This window comes from Larimichthys crocea, chromosome XXIII (genome assembly GCF_000972845.2).
Source record: "Larimichthys crocea isolate SSNF chromosome XXIII, L_crocea_2.0, whole genome shotgun sequence".
Classification (NCBI taxonomy): Eukaryota; Metazoa; Chordata; class Actinopteri; family Sciaenidae; genus Larimichthys; species Larimichthys crocea.
Genome location: NC_040033.1, coordinates 8,922,776 through 8,940,630, shown reverse-complemented (window position 1 = coordinate 8,940,630; position 17,855 = coordinate 8,922,776). Strand labels below are relative to the sequence as shown.

At 40.7% G+C, this 17,855-nt stretch overlaps 2 protein-coding genes across 22 annotated transcripts in view; both read right to left on the bottom strand.

Moving 5' to 3' along the window:
* Window positions 1–506: 506 nt before the first annotated feature.
* On the bottom strand, window positions 507–3,860 carry LOC109142130 (uracil nucleotide/cysteinyl leukotriene receptor). The gene is made up of 2 exons (XM_019274703.2): window positions 3,783–3,860; window positions 507–2,836 (listed from the first exon to the last, which is right to left on the bottom strand). The coding sequence occupies exon 2, from the start codon at window positions 2,812–2,814 to the stop codon at window positions 1,894–1,896; it is 921 nt and encodes a 306-aa protein (XP_019130248.2). The 5' UTR covers window positions 2,815–2,836; window positions 3,783–3,860; the 3' UTR covers window positions 507–1,893.
* A 79-nt stretch (window positions 3,861–3,939) lies between these two features.
* kiaa1217 (KIAA1217 ortholog) overlaps window positions 3,940–17,855 on the bottom strand; it is an 82,474-nt gene continuing 68,558 nt past the window's right edge. For 7 of the 21 annotated variants that reach the window (XM_019274704.2, XM_019274710.2, XM_019274708.2 and 4 more), the window contains 13 exons: window positions 16,360–16,499; window positions 16,068–16,243; window positions 13,984–14,114; window positions 13,354–13,501; window positions 12,168–12,666; window positions 11,835–12,033; window positions 11,435–11,727; window positions 11,179–11,334; window positions 10,719–10,841; window positions 9,074–9,154; window positions 7,315–8,955; window positions 6,662–6,805; window positions 3,940–5,616 (listed from right to left, as the gene is read on the bottom strand). In XM_019274704.2, coding sequence (XP_019130249.2) covers window positions 5,074–5,616; window positions 6,662–6,805; window positions 7,315–8,955; window positions 9,074–9,154; window positions 10,719–10,841; window positions 11,179–11,334; window positions 11,435–11,727; window positions 11,835–12,033; window positions 12,168–12,666; window positions 13,354–13,501; window positions 13,984–14,114; window positions 16,068–16,243; window positions 16,360–16,499 — 4,274 coding nt within the window. In that variant the 3' untranslated portion in view covers window positions 3,940–5,073. The remainder of the gene's footprint in view (window positions 5,617–6,661; window positions 6,806–7,314; window positions 8,956–9,073; window positions 9,155–10,718; window positions 10,842–11,178; window positions 11,335–11,434; window positions 11,728–11,834; window positions 12,034–12,167; window positions 12,667–13,353; window positions 13,502–13,983; window positions 14,115–16,067; window positions 16,244–16,359; window positions 16,500–17,855) is intronic. The other 14 variants (XM_019274721.2, XM_019274724.2, XM_019274722.2 and 11 more) reach the window with 12 other exon arrangements.

The following is a 17,855-nucleotide window of genomic DNA, read 5'->3' as shown; positions in this document are numbered from 1 at the left end:
AGAACTTGAAAATTTGTAAAGACCGGGGGTGGGGCGTTGACATGTTCGTTCAAGGCATGTAATTGTATTCCTTTGTTATATTGTGAAAACAATAAAAAGAATGTTGGCAAAAAAAATAAGGAACAGATTTACATTCTTAATAATATTCATTCATATTCATATTCATATTTCCAGATATCGACAAAGTCTTTCTGCTTGCCTTTAGCAATGTAGGTTAGTCTTTCCAGACCGACACAGTGTAAGAGTTCTTGTGATGGTGCTTCTATACTCTTCACAGCACAGTGCAATCGCCCTCCTGGCTTGAAGTCCAAGTCCAAAATCCAAGAATTTAGTCTGTTTTAATGTCTGTTTGAGATCTTTTGGGTATATTCCAAGTAAACAGTCCGGCATTTAAAGGAATTTTAGTATAAAATATGTCTGACAAACATCTTTCCAAAGATTTTGGATCTTTAGACATTCCCATAAACAGTGGAACAGGGTTCCCTTTTCAATCAAACATTTCAGAATCAGAATCAGAAATACTTTAATAATCCCAGGGTGAAATTATTTTCAAACATCAGGAAACATCAGGAATATAAGCAGAGATATGATGAAGCTTGACAGGACATAAATGCATTCTCATAAGCCATCATATCTATTTATACAGTAATACAAGTAACATAGTCATCACAACTTCTTGTACAGTGTATAGAACATTCATACATATCTCATATTACTATTGTTGTTACACAACTATTGTGGTCTTGTCTGAGCTGACCAGTTCCTCTTGTACAACACAATTCACTGCATTGTTCATACTGTGACAAATGAACCGGCAACTTGACATTTACTTTCTGACATGCACTAAATTAAGACAACTATGTTTTGTATTACAATTTTCCTGATATGTTATGTTTGACTATGCAAATGATGCATTATCTCATAAAAAATGCGACAGTCTGCATACATTCCCAGAACAATGGATAAAGCCAGGTTAAAATTTCTTGTTTTATTTTGTGTTGTTTTGATATAATAGTCATACATTTTTGCAGAGGGGATTTTGGTAATCTCTGACAGGAAATACTACATAATATGTGAAGGATACATGAACAAATTGTTCTGTAAAAAATGAAAGAATATAGATAGAAATAAAACTGGAAGGTTTGGTGTATGTAAATGCTACTGAAGTGGTTATGAAAAGAAATATATGTATTGTTGACACTACAAGGTAAAAAAAAACAAAAAAACCAATAGATATCACCATGAAACTTCCCTAGTAGAAAACTACATTAAGACAATTGTAAAAAATTTTTTTAAATTTTGGATTATTTCTTTGTTTGAATATGCAAATGAGGTATTATCTAATCCTTTTGTTCTACAGACCCAATAAGAAGTTATTAAAGCAAAAATGACCAGTGCATAAAAAAGCTAAACTTTTTTCTGTAGTGTTTCTATATTTAATGAAGTCAACTCTGTCATATCATATTTTCAAGAGGTTTAGGTCCAATTAAAAAGATATTGGGGCAAAGTTAGAGGGAACTCAGCCTCCATTTAAAATCTTAAATCTAAATATGTGTGTCACTGTATGTGTTAAAATAGCTGCTGATAAGATCAAGTGAGTAAGAAGTGATGTCGGTTTTTACTTCTTCTTCTTTTAAGTGATAAAGATCTAAAAATGAAAACACACGTTTATCACTGTTGGCACTTCTTCCCTCTGAACTACTGCACAATAGAATTTATAAATACCTAAATAACACAAACAGAAAAAAGTCCTTAGTGCTGGTACTATCAGGAGTCCCACACACCTGAGAACAGAGTACCTACAAAGGTTCTCCAAACAGCAGCTCTATGTTGAACAGCAATGACTGCCCACATTACTGAGACTAGTAGACGATTTATTATTATTAACACCTCTTATTGATTATCTTCCATGTTTTTACAGAACAGATGACGCAGTCTGTCTCTGTATGCACGGTTCAGGAAGAAATACATCACAGGATCCAGTATGCCACTAACACAGGTGAGCGCAGATGTAATCTGATTGGCTCTTCCCAGTGACTCACGGCTTGCTGCAGTCATAAATTCATGACTGTGGTGTTGGATGTAGATTACCCTGCTCACATGGTAGGGCACAAATGCAAAGAGGAAGTTCATCACGATGAGTATGATCATTTTGATAGCTTTGTTTTTCACAGGTCGTTGTTCCTGTTGCTTGAGTGCGCTTAGCTTCAACAAAATCAGAATATAGGAAACCACTATGGTGACAAGGGGAATAACAAATGCGACAACAGTCGAGATCAAAGCTGTGGGCGATGTCTTTTCTAGGTACAACTTGTTGCAGGAGCCAGTTGAGTTGGCAGTATTCTTTTTTGAGAAAAGTATAGGACTCATAGACACAATTACTGTTACCCAAAGTATGCCAACAACTACCTTTGCGTACATAACCTTCCTAACTGACCGTGATCTTAGAGGTAGAACCACAGCCAGAAATCTGTCTAGGCTGATGAAACTCATCAAGTATAGGCTGCAGTACATGTTTAGGTAAAAGAGAAAGCCTGCTAGCTGGCAGACTACATGTCCAAAAGGCCAGTGGCTGTCAGAAAGGTGATAAACTATGCGCATAGGTAGAATGAGGATGTAAGAAATGTCTGCTATAGATAGGTGCCTCAGGAAGACCTTAGTTGGAGATGTGCTGTCCTGTTGAAAGAAGGCCCACAGCGCCAGAGCATTCCCAGGCACTGCGATGATAAAAACCAGGATGTAAAAAGTAGAAAAGATAATGTTCTCATGGTGGGAGGCACTGAAGCTCTGCATTCCTTCCTCAGAGACGTTCATTGTAGTTATGGAGAGGACCAGCCTGTTATAGCATAGATACAAATAACTTGTTATGATGATTGACAGCCATTTGTGTTTCACCAAATGACACACTGCTGCTAAACTAAAACCACAAGGTAAAAATAGCAGACACTCATGTGGCATCCTGTGTGAACAAAGTTAATTAGAAACAGGAAGTGTTCTTGGTGATGCAGAAGTACAGCAGGAGATAATTAACTACAAATATTAAACTTTCAAGATACAAAAACAGGTTTATAAAACAAAAACACAAATGTAAATTACTTTCAGGATGTAATAAACACATTATTTGTTTATGTAACATTTTGAAAAATGAGTTTCACCTCTTTTATGGCATTATTGTTGTAGTTCACCTTTACCTACACTGATGTGGTTAAACTATACAAGTGTAATTTAACATATTGTATTAAACCCTGGTAAATGGCTTGCAAAATTATATTTCAAACAGGAGGAAACAAGATTTAAACTAAGTTTAAGTTCTTTGTTTAAATATGCAAATGGGGTATTATCTAATACTTTTGTTAGATTCTACAGACCCAGTAAGAAGTTATTAAAGCAAAAATGACCAGTGCATAAAAAAACAAAACTTTTTTTTCTGTAGTGTTCCTATATTTAATGAAGTCAACTCTGTCATATCATATTTTCAGATATTGTGGCAAAGTTAGAGGGAACTCAGCCCCCTTTTAAAACCTTGATTAAATATAGACCATTGTTGAACTTGTGCCACTGTATGTGTTAAAATAGATGCTGACAAGGTCAAGTGAGTAAGAAGTGATGTCGGTTTTTACTTCCTCAGGTGATAAAGATCTAATAATGGAAACAAACGTTTATCACTGTTGGCACTTCAAAAACGAGATTTAAACTGAAATTGAAATGAGTGAATCTAGCAAATATAAACCTCACATGTGACATTGTGTCAGAAACCATAATATTATTATTCATCTTCTTACCTGTAATCGCAGAGATACAGAATGCAGAATTCAGTGGAACACTCAGTGGAAGTGAGAACTGCTCTGTTGTGTGGTGCGTCATTGTATTTATACAGACACCAATTCCTGTTTCATTGCACAGGAAGTCAGGAAAAAAAATAAATACACTGAAGCTCAATGCATTACAAGCATGCACGTCTTTATTTTTGCTACTCCAACACAGTTTTGTCTTTACCACATTGCTCATTTATAGTATGATTTAAAGCTTTACAAAAATGAGAGAAAACCAGATATTTACAAAATCTATCTGTGCAAACATAATTCTTCTTTTACATCACTCTCCTAAAGTATTTGAAAGGCATGCATACAAATAAACTTTGGTATGTTAAAAAAACTACTTATTTTCTTAGTAGAAGCATCTATGTACATGTGGTAGAACCGATTCATCACTTTTGTTTTTAGTACAGTTTACATTTAGACAACAACACATGTTAACTTAACAAACTGAGACCAGCAGTACAAATACTGAGGTCAACACTTCAGCCATTACACATTTGAATTCCCCTAAATCCTGTGACTGGGTTAGGCCTGAAGTGAGTCATTGTACAACAACTTTGGCAAATAGGCACACTAAAATCAAAACTTGTGCACATGATACCAGTTTCACATATCTGTAAAATAAATTGGCAGTTCATTATGGGTGAAAAATGAGAAAAACACTCTTAGAAAACAGAAGTTAACAATGAATTAAACTTTAGAATATCTGTATACATTATGTATACATTCATAAAAGGCATTTACAAGGGCTGTGTTGAATGTCTGGCAACATAAGAAATATAGAAGATTAATTATACTATGGTTATTCAATCTCTGGTTTGAAAAATAAAACAACATTTTTACATGGTACTTTGTGATTGTACATCAACTCTATATTCCCTATTCATAGCTACAGCAAGAAAAATAGATTTTCAACACCATTAGAGCCTTCCACTTAAACTACAAAGTGGTAAAACGAAGTAAGTTTTAGTTCCATTATAAAATATTTTGTCAGAACATCTGGTACACCTTCAAGAAAGAATCAGAATCCAAGTTTTTTTTTGTTGTTTTTGTTTTTTCTGAATTGGAAAATGCAATTTAAAGGAGGTGAAAGCATTGGTGTGAGAATGCCAGTGTCAAATAAAACATGAAATGGGGAGTGCATACTTAATACTTTTAAGTAAACAGAACAAAAAACAACAAACCAAAAGTATATAAAATGACAAATGACCGGGTCTACCTGCTATGCGGTAAAGCCAGAGCGGCGATAATTGAGCTAGGTAGTGTCCTTAGCTGCTGTGGCTGTTGGGATGCAGGATTTGCCGCTGCTGCCGTTGTGGGACCTGTAGCTGGTGAAGCTGGGGGTGTGTATGGTGCGGATGCTCTTTCCACCTGGGCCCAAAGGTGTGGGCGACAGAGGGGAGGGGGAGGAGGAGGAGGATGAGGAGGAGGAGGAGAATGAAGAGGAGGAGGAGGAGGAGTGCACTCGACCATTCTGAGTCTGCGAGGGAAACGAGAGAGCTTTACCGGTGTGCTGTGAGGGAGTGGGGAGTTTGAGTGATCCGTTAGACAGAGAGGGGATGTGGGAGGAGGGTAGGGAACCGGAACGAGGAGTGTGAGAGGACAGGATGGAGGACTTTGTCACAGAGGAGGAGGAAGAGGAGGAGGAAGGGTTAATGGGATTAGTAGCATCTGAGTTTTGTGCAGACTGGGAGCTGCCTTTAGTAGAGCTAGGATAAAAAGCAGGGATTTTAGAGATGGGTATAGTAGGGGAAGTAGTTTTATGATCCCCTCCCACTCTTTTAGCACTTCCGTTAGCCTGCAAACAGAGATGCCAAAACAGATACTGGTTGTCAAAAAAGAAATCTGGTCAAATAATACATGTAAAAGGTAAGACGATGTTAAAAAACTACAAGTTATACACATAGAAACACACTATGACTACACAAACATTTATATTACTAGGACACAACTAAAAGACACCAAAAACAACATATAGAGAAGCTCTGTTTTTACTAGCTTACATAAAAAGTGAGACACATGAGACATGTTACCAAGAAAGAACACTGTAAAGGGTTAGACAGTGTGATGGCAGACAGGAGTGGCATCTCTATATTCTGCCTGTGTTAGAAGAATTGTTAGGCCTTGTAAAGGAGCTGTGGGGGGAAATTCATAGGGCAGAGGTGCATAGGAAAACTGGAGAGAATTAGATAACAGGGTTAGGTGTTTGAAGAGTGAGAGCAAACAGAGGAAATGTGGGCCAGTATTCCATGGAAACGGACTGGTGCAAGATGGTGAGTTGTGGGGAGGTCTGGCGAGGGTAAGGAAATATATCACCGTGAGGTTAAGAAGCTATGCAGTAATGTTGGGTTTGAGCAGAGGTGCATTTGAGGTGAGAAGGAAGGTGCATAGCCGAAAATGTCAGTTAGGTTTGTATTTGAACATAGCCATAAGCATCCTGGGAATTGGCAACACTGTTTAGGAACTCAGCTGTGATGGGATCTGGAGATGTGATGACAACTCAGATGATGACAGGATTCCACGTTTCTTTGCCATTTTCCTTTTTTTTTTTGTTTAGTCACCAACACAGTGAAACCATGAGCAGTGTGGACATGCAAAAGCATACAGTACAGTGATGTTATGGGGTAACAGTCAAGAGTCAAGCATGCCTTCTTGTCAGAGCGGACTCGAGAGAAACATTAACAGATCCACAGTTGTCACCATGGTGACTTTATTTTTTTTCAAGACACTTTAAATCTCACAGTTTTGATAGTCTTTTTTCCCCTAATAATACATGCCTCATGTTTTCGATTCCTATATGTTTGTTTCCTCTAGTCTCTGGTAAGGCCCTACAGTAAAACTACCTGTCGGAACTGCCTCTGAGCGTCCTGCAGTTTTTGCTGTTTTCCTGCTTTGTCAGTAGTACCCGGCGACTGCCTGGACTTCGCAGACAAAGGGACGGGCATCCGACTAGTAGGGGAAGCGACACTGGTGTTCTGCAAGGGGATCCAAACGAAAAACAAAAGGAGAAATAAAACAAAAGAAAGGAAAAAAAAACACACACCATATAGGAAGTATGAAAATCAAGGCACTACAGGTAAAAGAACCTCATTTAACACCTCATTGATCAACACCAATGAAAGATCATGCACCCAGTGAGACCATAAACCTCAATACACAGTAGTACATGCAGTCAAGAATAAGGAAGGTATCAGAGTTTAATCATCATGAGAGTCTTTGATGATGAGTTTGCCGCTTGCTGAAAACCTCACAGTTTTAGCAATGAATTGAAGGAGGAATATGGTAGCCAGGAACCCAACAAAATGCCACCCCCAATCATGTCACCATGATTTCACAGAGGGAGAAAGCCACAGGCGGCATTTACAATATTTCGAAGCACCTGTGGAGTGGATTAATGATTTTGTAATTTCAGTGGTTAGGGTTGGAGTGAAGGTAGGTTGTAAACTGAAAAAGAAGGACCCAAAGCCTCCCGGAGCAACAAGAGCTAGAGAGAGACCTGTTGTAGGGTGCTGGGGGCACTGGGGACAGTAGTGGTGGTGGTGGTAGTAGGGATGACTATAGGGCGAGGAAGGAGCTGAGGTTTAGTCTTCTTCTGCAATGAATTTTTGCCGAGTACCTTAGGGCCTGACCCTCTGGAGGTAGGGAGAGAGGAAGACCTCTTCAGTCCCACCCCTTCTGAGCTTTTCCCATTCCCTGCATTAGATTCCTCTGCGTAGACTGGCTCCACAGGGGACTGTGGTCCCATCTCACTGATAGTGGTCTCCAATTGCTTGATGGTCTGCTCCAGGCTGTCCAGTGTCTTGTAGGTGTTCTTCCGAATCTCACTCGTCCTGCCAATGGAGTCAGAGTTCTGTCTCTTCAGTACAGTTGAGCCTGTTACCTTGGAAGACTCTGCTAAAGATTTTGAGCGTGCAATCTCAAATCTCCTTGCTTCTTTGTGCTGTCTGATAGTACCGTCACATTCCTCTTCATCTTCATACACCACCACCTGTAAAGTCTTCTTGCCTGACTTGTTGCCAGTGCGAATTGCCTGGGTCAGTGCTGCCAGCTGTTTTTTAGGGAACTTAAACTTGAACTTCTTCTTACCATCCTGCTTGGGGTCACCATTTGAATCTAAGTTCACTCCACTGTCCGTCAGCTCAGAGGTCGAGGATGAAGATGAGGAAGATAAGCTAGTCTGGTCTGCAGTGACTTGTGGGGAGCTGACCTTTTTGCCATCAACCACCTCAGTCCCTCCAGCTTTTACCTGCCCACTACTCCTCTCTGAGTCAGATTCCTCACTCTCCTCGTCAATGCGCTCATTCGCTAGCATTCTGTCCAATTCCTCTTCACATTCAAAGATGGTGGACAGGCGCTTGTAAGCTGAACGGATATCCATGGGCTCATCAAAAATAATGATGACAGGCTTCTTGTTAAAGCCATTATCCTGTGGCACAGTGGAATCCGCTGTCGTGTTCCCTCTATTAGCCGCGTTACCTACAGTAACAGTCTGGACACTTCCTTTCTTGGCATTGACCAGTTCCTGGTACTCACCACAGGACAGGGCCTGAACTTTGGTGTTAGTGATCATAAATGCTATGTTGTCAGGGGGTGGAGGTGCCTCTTCTCCAGGTAAATCAGGACTAAGACTAGCCTCCTCGTCACCCTTGTCACAGTTAGCTTTAGGAGGATCGCTGTCCTCACTAGGAGCCTTTTTTGGTGGAGCAACAGAAGTTTTAGGTGCCTCTCTTACAGTACTGCTTGTTGTAGTTGCCACAGGCTCAGGTATTATGTTTTTATTATTAGAAACACGTTGTGGAATGACTTTGCTTTTCTTTTCAGTGTTTATTTTGTTGAGGATTTTTCCGTTCTCCATTTCTGTACTGGTCTTCAAGGATTCGGCGCGTTTAACTTGCTTCCTTGGGAGTTTGAATCCTTTCAGTCCCACAGGCTTAGGTGATATAGGTGGAGGTGATTTTGGTGTCGGAGACAGTGGTGGCTGCTGCTCCTGCTGCTGCTGGCTTGGAGAATTGTCATTAACATTGACATTTGACACCTGTGATGAAGGTTGTGTAGGTTCTCTGTGTTCGCGGGTTTCCTCCATTCCTGGTGGTGGTGGTTGCTCTTTGGGAATCTGACCAGTTACATAGTATATGACCTGAGAAATAAAGAATTAGCTTAGTTTAAGTGTAATGCTTTAGTTTAAATCAGTCAAAATCTAGAACGTACATGAACTATACATTAATATGATGTTAATAAATGAAAGCCATACATACCCCTTGGCTTTGTCGGACAGTAGTATTGCCATTTTCATCTGTGTCTGGATCTTTATCCTCTCGACTGGGCTCTGAGCTCTGCTAGGACAGTGTGTGAGGGAATAATATTACTGTGCAAATGGTGTGTCAGGCTGCTGTGGATTAACTGTGAATTCAACATACATTATTGCAGTAGCATCTGCGGTGTCAACACTGCATTAGGCAATTATCTTCTACAAGGCAACAGCAAGTAATTTACACTAAGTACTATTCAGACTGACAGACTCCAGTGTCATACCATCTGACATCACCTTAATATGCTGTTCGGAAAAAGAGAACTAAAGCTAAGACTCTAAGCCACTATTTGTAGATCAGCTACTTATTGATGGCGACACCTTGTGTGTTCAGTCTGTCTTTTTGGGACTTCCACTATTGATAGTACAGCAACTACAGATTATATTTATATATGTTCCCTATCTTGTTCACACAGTATGCACTGTTGATACCATGCAAATCATGGAACCACTTTATTTAGAGGGGTATCTATAATACTGACACGACATCTGTTGTGAACATGACAGAGGCTTTATGACTGTTGTCATTAAGTGTCATTGGATCATGTTTAATAGGGTTTGGAGTAGGGTTGAGGTTAATTGACCGAATGATACTTAATGACAATTTAGGGTCATAAATATTTTCATAAAGACTCCTTCATGTTCATAACCCCTTCAAACGAAGTATTACCCAGGTCACTTTACAGACCACTTTTACTTTAGTAAAATAATATGGGCCATAATCTTTGCATTACATGTTTCATTATTTACAGTAACTGTAACTACGTACTCATACACCTCTAATATGTTAAAAAACTGATAGAACTTAGATTACATAGTCAAATTTGTTGCAGTTGAACATACCTGTCCTCTTTGTCACATTGATTGACATCATATTACTAATATGACAAATCATATTACATTTGTGTATTGTTTAATCTAAATGTGAAAAACAGTTATAGGGTTGTGCCGGTTACATATAGGTGTAAAGCTGGGAAAGCAAATTGAGGTAAAGTTGTGCAAAGAAAAAGAGAAACAGAAAAGTAATCCCTCAGAAAAGTATAAGTGGGGGAGAGTAACATGCAAAGTGGCCAGACTGACCTCTAGTGAACCAAGTCTGCAAAAACAGGTTGTGTCTACAAAATGAGTTTTAACTATGTTGTTTCTCTCAATTGTCAATCATTTATTTGATTGTTGATTTTGTACGAAGACATGTAATTAAAGAAAGACACAAGACGATTTAATTGCCTGCAGGATACAGTGCTGAGGTCTTTATTGATTTGGAGAAAAAGACAAGTGATAATTAAATCAGTCGCAAAACACATCATTGTCTGGTCCAGACGCACAAAAGACACAGCATCTTTTCAGAGGCTTCATTTTATGCAGACTTAATCCTGAAATATGGAAGCTGTGATATCCAGCAGAATCACAAGAGGGAAGGAAATTGAGGCAGCAAGGAAAGGAGTTTTTTGGAGGCAGCTGTTACAGGTTTCTCTCGAGCCAAAGCAAGGGTGCAAAGTTGTAGAAGGGTTAAGACACAGCCATCGATTGTATCAGACAGTTGGCAGAGGCAGGCAGTTAGCTGGGTAGCCGCACGGCGACGTATATTTTACCTTTTTCTCTTTGAGGGGCAATAAGGCCCCCGATCTTAGTTCTCTGATTTGTGGTTCAATTCGAGTGGTGGGTTCTACCAAATTTTTCACCCCCACATCCTTAACTGTGCACTTCTGGAAAACCTGAAGAGTGGAGAAAGGTGAGGGGGAAGTGGGGACAAGGATTTTGAGGAGGGAAGAAGTTTGAGTGCTTCACCTTTGCCACAGGTGTAAATCCTTCACAGGTGACAATGTTAAATAAAAAAAACAAGGAGTTTGGCAGCAGTCAGTGCTCATCCTTTGCCACTTTTGAAAAAGTCAACCGCCATGGATAGAAATGATAGGCAACCCACACCCGCAATGCAGAAATTAGAAATATCCAGCCAACATTACACCTATTGATTGTTTCTGATTACGTGTTTGAGGGGACGTGTACGTGGACTGTATGTGTGTGAGTGCTTGAGTTTCATATGAATCTAACCTGGAGCTCTGCCATAATCTTGTCCCCTTCATCCTCCTCTTCTCCAGTGACAGAAGCAGTGACGGGTGGAGGCGTGGCTGGCTTCGGCTTGGTCTCTGGTGGAACCTTGGTGGTCTTGGTTTGGGGAGGGGAAGGTGGAGTGTCCTCTTCACTCTCCTGTTAGAATAGTTAGATTAGTAAAAAATAATCAGTAACGATTGTCTTTCATAGCTGCTGTATAAACACATTTGAAAATACAACCTCCTATCACACCGACCTGAGCTGAGACAGAATCCTTCCTGCTGGTGAAGACCACCTCGCCAGAGCGTGTGGTGGTCATGCCTGAGCTCGAGCTGGCAAAGGTCTTCCTTGGAGGAGGTGGTGGTGGCGGGGACTTCCTCGATTTTTCAGATCCCTGCTTGGTGAAACTGTCAGTGTGTGCTGTCTTGGTGGCAGTCTTGGAGGGTCTCTCCAATGTAGGTTTGGCAGGTTTCTCCAGCACAGGCTTTGGGAGTTTCTCAGGCCCCTTCTTGGCTGATTTGTCAGAGTGAAGCTCAGACTGGGGCTCTTCTGGCATACAAAATAGTTAGTATAGGAGATACTATAGTATATCGTATATAGGAGATACTTTAAAATGTTTTCACATAGTAATGAAATGTAAAATGTGTTGTATGTACCTGATGGTGACTCCACAGGGTTGTGGATATCTTCTTGTTCTCCAGTGGCAGCAGGAGGCAGACCTGGGTTCTCTTCAACATCTAGACTGGGAATGCCCTTCATCATGTTGGCCTGGGCCTCCTGGAGGATTTTCTCAAACTCTTTCCCATCATAATGACCCATATTCTGCCTCCTCTCTTCCCACTCTTTCTCTGCTGCCTAAAGGGTAGACAGAAGAACAACCACAGTTTTCCAAAATAAGAGAAACAGAATTGATAATTCTAGAGCAATTTAGCTTTACTATGCTGGATGAGATCAAGACCAAGTGACAATTGGAAGGTGACTAAACATACCTCTATAGACATAGCTCTGTTTTTGCTCTTGTCCTGGCTGCTCTGAAGCTCCTCTATGACAAGAACCTGATTGGCAGTGCCGTTGCCGTTATTCACTGGGTTCCCTTGTGTCTTCTTATGACGGGGGGGACTCGGTGGATCCACGGCTGTCCCCTTGGGAGATTCCCGGCCTTGAGTCTTGCTCAGGTTGGGACTGGGGACATGAGAGGGGCTGGGGGTAAGCGGTGGACTGGGCTGAGCTGTCAAGGCAGCGGACTGCTGGGACTGCTGCATGTGGACTGGGGAGCTCTGGACATGATGGATGACCACCGGAGAGGAAGGCATCACCTCTGATCTGATGGTGGAGCTCTGGGGTTCCAGCGGGGCTGATGTGGAGCCAGGCTGGACTGATGCTGGAGGAGCTTCTGGAGGAGCTTCTGCTGCTGCTGCTGCTGGGCTATTACACACCGGAACATTAGCAGAAGGATCGGGTCCTTTCTGGAGGCCCTCAGTAGCACATCTGCCGAGAGGACAGAAACAGTATTTAATACAAACCATGTAGAAAACACTGGCAAAAACTAATTGAACTTAAAATGTTTTGCCTCTCAACAACTTTATGTATAAATGACAAATTTAATACAAATCCATTCTTCAAACAAATTGAATAGTATTGGTATTCATGGTCTTTTTGATTTCTTGTCCAGATTGAAAATACATCAAACCCTATAATAAAGATGTTGATTAATTCTGACATCAGGGGTAAAAATGCCACCAAAGACTTTGATGCAATGTCTTATAGTTTGGCAACCAGGCATGTTTCAGTTAAAAGACAAGAGAGTCATTGATGGAGGGAGAGAGAGAGAGAGAAAAGTCAAGAGTGAATTTGGAATCTGTGACATATTAAAATGGAAATGAGGCTCTGCACTGTCCACCAAATTAATTCACTTATCGGTTCAGTGAAGCCGATGGACGCCACACTCCTCCGTCCACACGGAATGACCTCTTTGATGGGATGAAGGCCCGGCTTGCCAGAATAATCAAATAGTACAATCTCCCACATCATAGACCCCTGTGTGAAGCTCTGCAGAGTGCTTTTTGTTTTCATCTTCAATTCCCTCTCTCACTCTCCGCCTCCATACCCAGCACCTCTTCTCCTGAACCCTACTTTATCACCGCTGATTTTTTTTATTCTCCATCTTTCCTCTACCTTCTCAGACTGCTGAGTGTGTCAGTCAGACTCTTGACCCTTTTCAGCATGCTGTCCAGTTTATGAGGCTCTTCCTTCAAAAACTTGACAGCTTCCACCTCCACCCTGAGCACAGCCCGCATTCTGGTTTGTAGGGCTGGGAACTCTCCTGAGGAAACACACAGAGAAACATGCACAGATATTATTTTAGAATATTTTTGACCAATCTCAACTTTTCAAAGTCTGAATTCAGAAGTTCTACTTTAGAGCTCCCTACATTATTATTCCTGATAGTCTCAAAATACAGTTACTCAGTCTTAAAATACTGTATTCATTATAACTGTTCAATGTGATACATTACTACCTTTAGAAAAGGTCAATAAACAGTGTTGTAGTACTCGAAATCAGTCTTAGTCTCGAGAACAATCTTTTATTTCAAGATCAGTCAAGACAACAACTGTAGGAATATCACCAGTGTTTCCCGTTAATCACCTAATAACATCTCATTCGTGCCGCCACCGGTTCATAATGAACTTTACACTAAAGGCAGAATGTAAGTTTAATCATAGTAAGTATAAATATAACCATTTTGGAACAGAGAGTTATCCACAATATTATTCCCAAGTAAGAATAGTCAGAATATGATCTTACCTTTGAGCCCTGCCAGAGATTCTCCCACCTTCCTCAGAGTCACCGCTCCTTCCTCCACGTCCTTCAGGGTCACAACTCTGTGTGTTGCTGCTGAGCCTTTCTGCAAAGAGACTACATACTGCTCCAGCTCACTGCAGAGACAAACAAAGTACACAATGGACAAAGGAAAAAGGATTTAGAGCTGAGAGAAAGGATACAGTTTTTCTCAAACAACTGGTTAGTAAATACAGTATGGAACCATGTCTAACAAGTACATGCAGTATGTTCAACAGCAGAAATAAAAACTAATGGAAGCCCATGATCATATGTTTTATTGTAAAAATGTTTGTGTTACACAGATATTTATTTACTTGAGCACCACTTGATTAATCGATAGACACAAGAATAGATGCTCAGACTTCTACTAGCATTTTATTTACTCTTTATGAACACCAGGGGGCAGAACACAATCATTTATCTTAAAGATCATACAGTGATACCGAATGGGCAAAGGTGAGATTAGAATTTGTGGGGGGAAAAAAGGAAAAAATGAGATCATATTCAAAATATGCTCAAGGATTAACACTGACAATAAACATTTCCACTATGCAGTTCACTTTCCTGTCTACATTAGATTGCTTAGTCTAGTTTCGATTGGTTCTAATCCCCAAACCACAAATGTTTGCACACTGAATGAAGGTTTATTTGTGAGTGGGCACTTCCTCACATAGAAAACATATCCCATCGCTTTAAAGCCATCCCAGTGCTCGGGAAAATGGCTACTCTGTGGGGAAATGTGCAGAATGATAACACTGTGTGCAGCGTTGGACTGCATGAGAGGGACTAAAATGGTGTTTCATTGTGGCCAGGTACCCTTGAGAAACCCTCTTTTATAGAAGTCCCCTAAAGGGAGTGGGAAAAGCAATGAGGAGAGTGTGTTAACCCCCCCATCCCCCTGCAAAGGCCTGTTGGTAACAGGAATAATGATGGGAAATTCCACCCACAGCCAAAAACAGATACAGTACGTCTCCATAATGTACATCTGTGTGTCAGAGTATGAAAGGCAGCTTTCCCAGATACCTTTATGAACTACTTAAGATGGAATTTACTGGAGGAATCATCATGTGCTTTTCATATTCTGACTTTAGATGAGCCTGAAATACTGTATCTTTGAAATGGAAACTGACTTGCAAGTGAGTTTGTGGCACACTACTTGGACTCTACTCACACACTACTCTTTGCTCCGTGGACTCTGTCTGTCAACAATTAGAAATCATCCAATTCAAAACTCCTGAGACTAATTTGGTTCCTTGCTATTTAAACTATTTCTGTCTTTGGATTACTAGCAAATTATTCTACACTGTACCAGTTTCATAATTTCGAGTACAGCCTTTTTTTGTTATAAAATCTTACAACATGTGCCCTTGCAGGTCACGATAGATTTAGTTCTCCTCTTGAGGGGGCAGTGGTTTTAACACCACATTCTCCGACTGGTCTTAAAGCCAAACAGCCCTAATTACTAAGCCTTATTTAAAGTGCCAGCAGCCGTGTTTTGCTGACTCAAAACTGGCTGGATACCAAAGGTAACACTAGGTTTAATCCACTGACTTCCGCCTGCTCATTTTCCAGTCTCCACCAGTGGCTATCATTGTGTTTATTAGGACAACGCTGCTTGACCTTGCCTGTAAACATCCAGATAAAAGGATTTAATTGCTGCTCCCTGTTGGCAAGATGAGGCAAGTGAATTCAAATAAGAAATTGTGTCCATTGTTCTAGACTGCTGTCTCCGACAGGCAGGCACTGCTTGCCTGTATAAACCTGTGGGCTGTAATTTAGAGGGCGTTGGCTTGTCAAAGAGTTTAGGAGTGAATAGCATAGGTGAGCTGATAAAAAATGAAGCCTCTTGGGGATTTCCTATAATGGAAGTACCTTGACTGGAGCCTTGTGGGTGTGTACTTCTAATACTTTTGCAAGGCTCCCGTGAAAGGAGTGAAAATCCCTAACAATAAACATCCAGTAATGAATGCAAACGACTGAATCCATTTCAGACTATATAAAACAAAAACTGTCATGGAAGTTAATTAGTGACTCTTGAGAAGCCTTACCCGAGTTGTGTGAGGACACGTTCCTCCAGACCCAAGTACTTGTGCCTGTCCTCTTCTACCAAAGCCCTCTGCCTCTGGACAGGATCCTCCAGACTCCGCATGGCCTCTACAAGTTTAACACTGATTTCCTGCTCTGCCCGCTTCAGCTGGACTCGTAGTGCCTCCTGGTTCTGGAGCTGAGGGGATGCACACAGTGGGAATGAAATATTAGAGGATCCTGAAGTAGCACACCAACATGCGAAGCTGTAGTAACACACACTTGAAATTAATTAAAAGGAGAAAGAGGTCTTGCCTGCAGCTGTCTCATCTGATGGAGTTGCATCCTGAGGTCAGAAACATTCTTCCTGAACTGCAGGAGGTTAACTTTGAAAGGAGCTGAGCCTTTGTCCGATGGGGCTGCATTGCTCTTGGGAGCTAAGACTGGGGAACCACCTGTATTAGAGGGAGAAAATAAAATCAAGTTATAGCTTGTTACATTAAAAGTCTTAAATAATACAAACAGGCAACAACAAACAAAACAGGTTTATTATTATTCACATGCACATGCTGAGACATGTCTGTAAACATGTTTTCTCTGGGAACATACTGGTCTGATTTACTCTTCCTAATGTTTAGTAATGATTGCCTGAACTCTCTGTGGCTGTCTTTTTTCCAGCGCAATAAGCGCAGACGTACCGGGGCTCATATTGGCTGCACCTCTGAGATGTCTGATAACTGATTTCACCATTTCAGTCGCCACGAGAGACAGAAAAGAGGTTGAAACCATGGAAACCATGGGAGCTAATATTTGTGGCTTGGATGAGTCCTTAAATGGCCAACGGCAATAAAAATTCAATCCTTTCAAAAACTTTCAAAAACAGAGGATGTCATATCAGTTCAATACCAGTTAATGATGAACTCTTGTTTGGTTGAAAATAGATATGATAATAGATATGTTTGTGTTGAATTTCTTAAAATTCTTTGAGGTAGAAATCTTCAGATGAATATCTCAAAATATTGGAAAATAGAACCAAAACTATGTGCTTGGCTGGGCACCTCTAGTTGTAAGTTACAAAATATTTGTTTTGTAGTTGGGAGAACCATCCTTCCTTTAACCTCAGAGATATTAGGTCCATTAAAACAGTAGTGTCTCAGCCAGTGAGTTATACAATAGGTCACAGAATGTTGACTCTAAGTTCCACTGACGCAGAGACTCACCCTCTGCTGTATGAAACAACAAACTTTTGTCTCCACAATCCCAAAACTCTTCCTTACAGTCTACCTGACAGCTGCCTAGACCTGAAGTACAGGTTACAATGTAAACTGCTGGTTGTGTTTTGAGCCTTGGGGACACAATGTCCATCGAAAAGAGTGTGGTGACAATGAAAGAGAACTTGAGTGAGACAAAGACGTGCCACTGTCTTTTCAAGTTTTATGTAAAGGCAAAATTGGTGAGATGAAAGGCTACATTGTAACTTCCATGATGTTTTGGAGATTTACTCAAGCACAACATGACAAGTAAATCCCTCCGAAAGCTACATATGAAATGTACCATGAGACATGAGATTAGCTTGCATGACACATGAATAGTGTTTTTCTCGTTCCGCTACCGGTGAGGTTACACATCTTTTCTTTATCAAATCTAGATCTAGCCACAGACCACTGCGGAGTCTAGATTGAATCGCTGAATCATCTTGGCAGGCTTGAGAAGTAATAGTGTCTTCTTTTAAGTCGTGTTTTTAAGGAGCTTGTGTTAGCTCTGCTGGCTCTCGTCTCACATCTCCTATTAAACTGTACGAAGGAGGGATT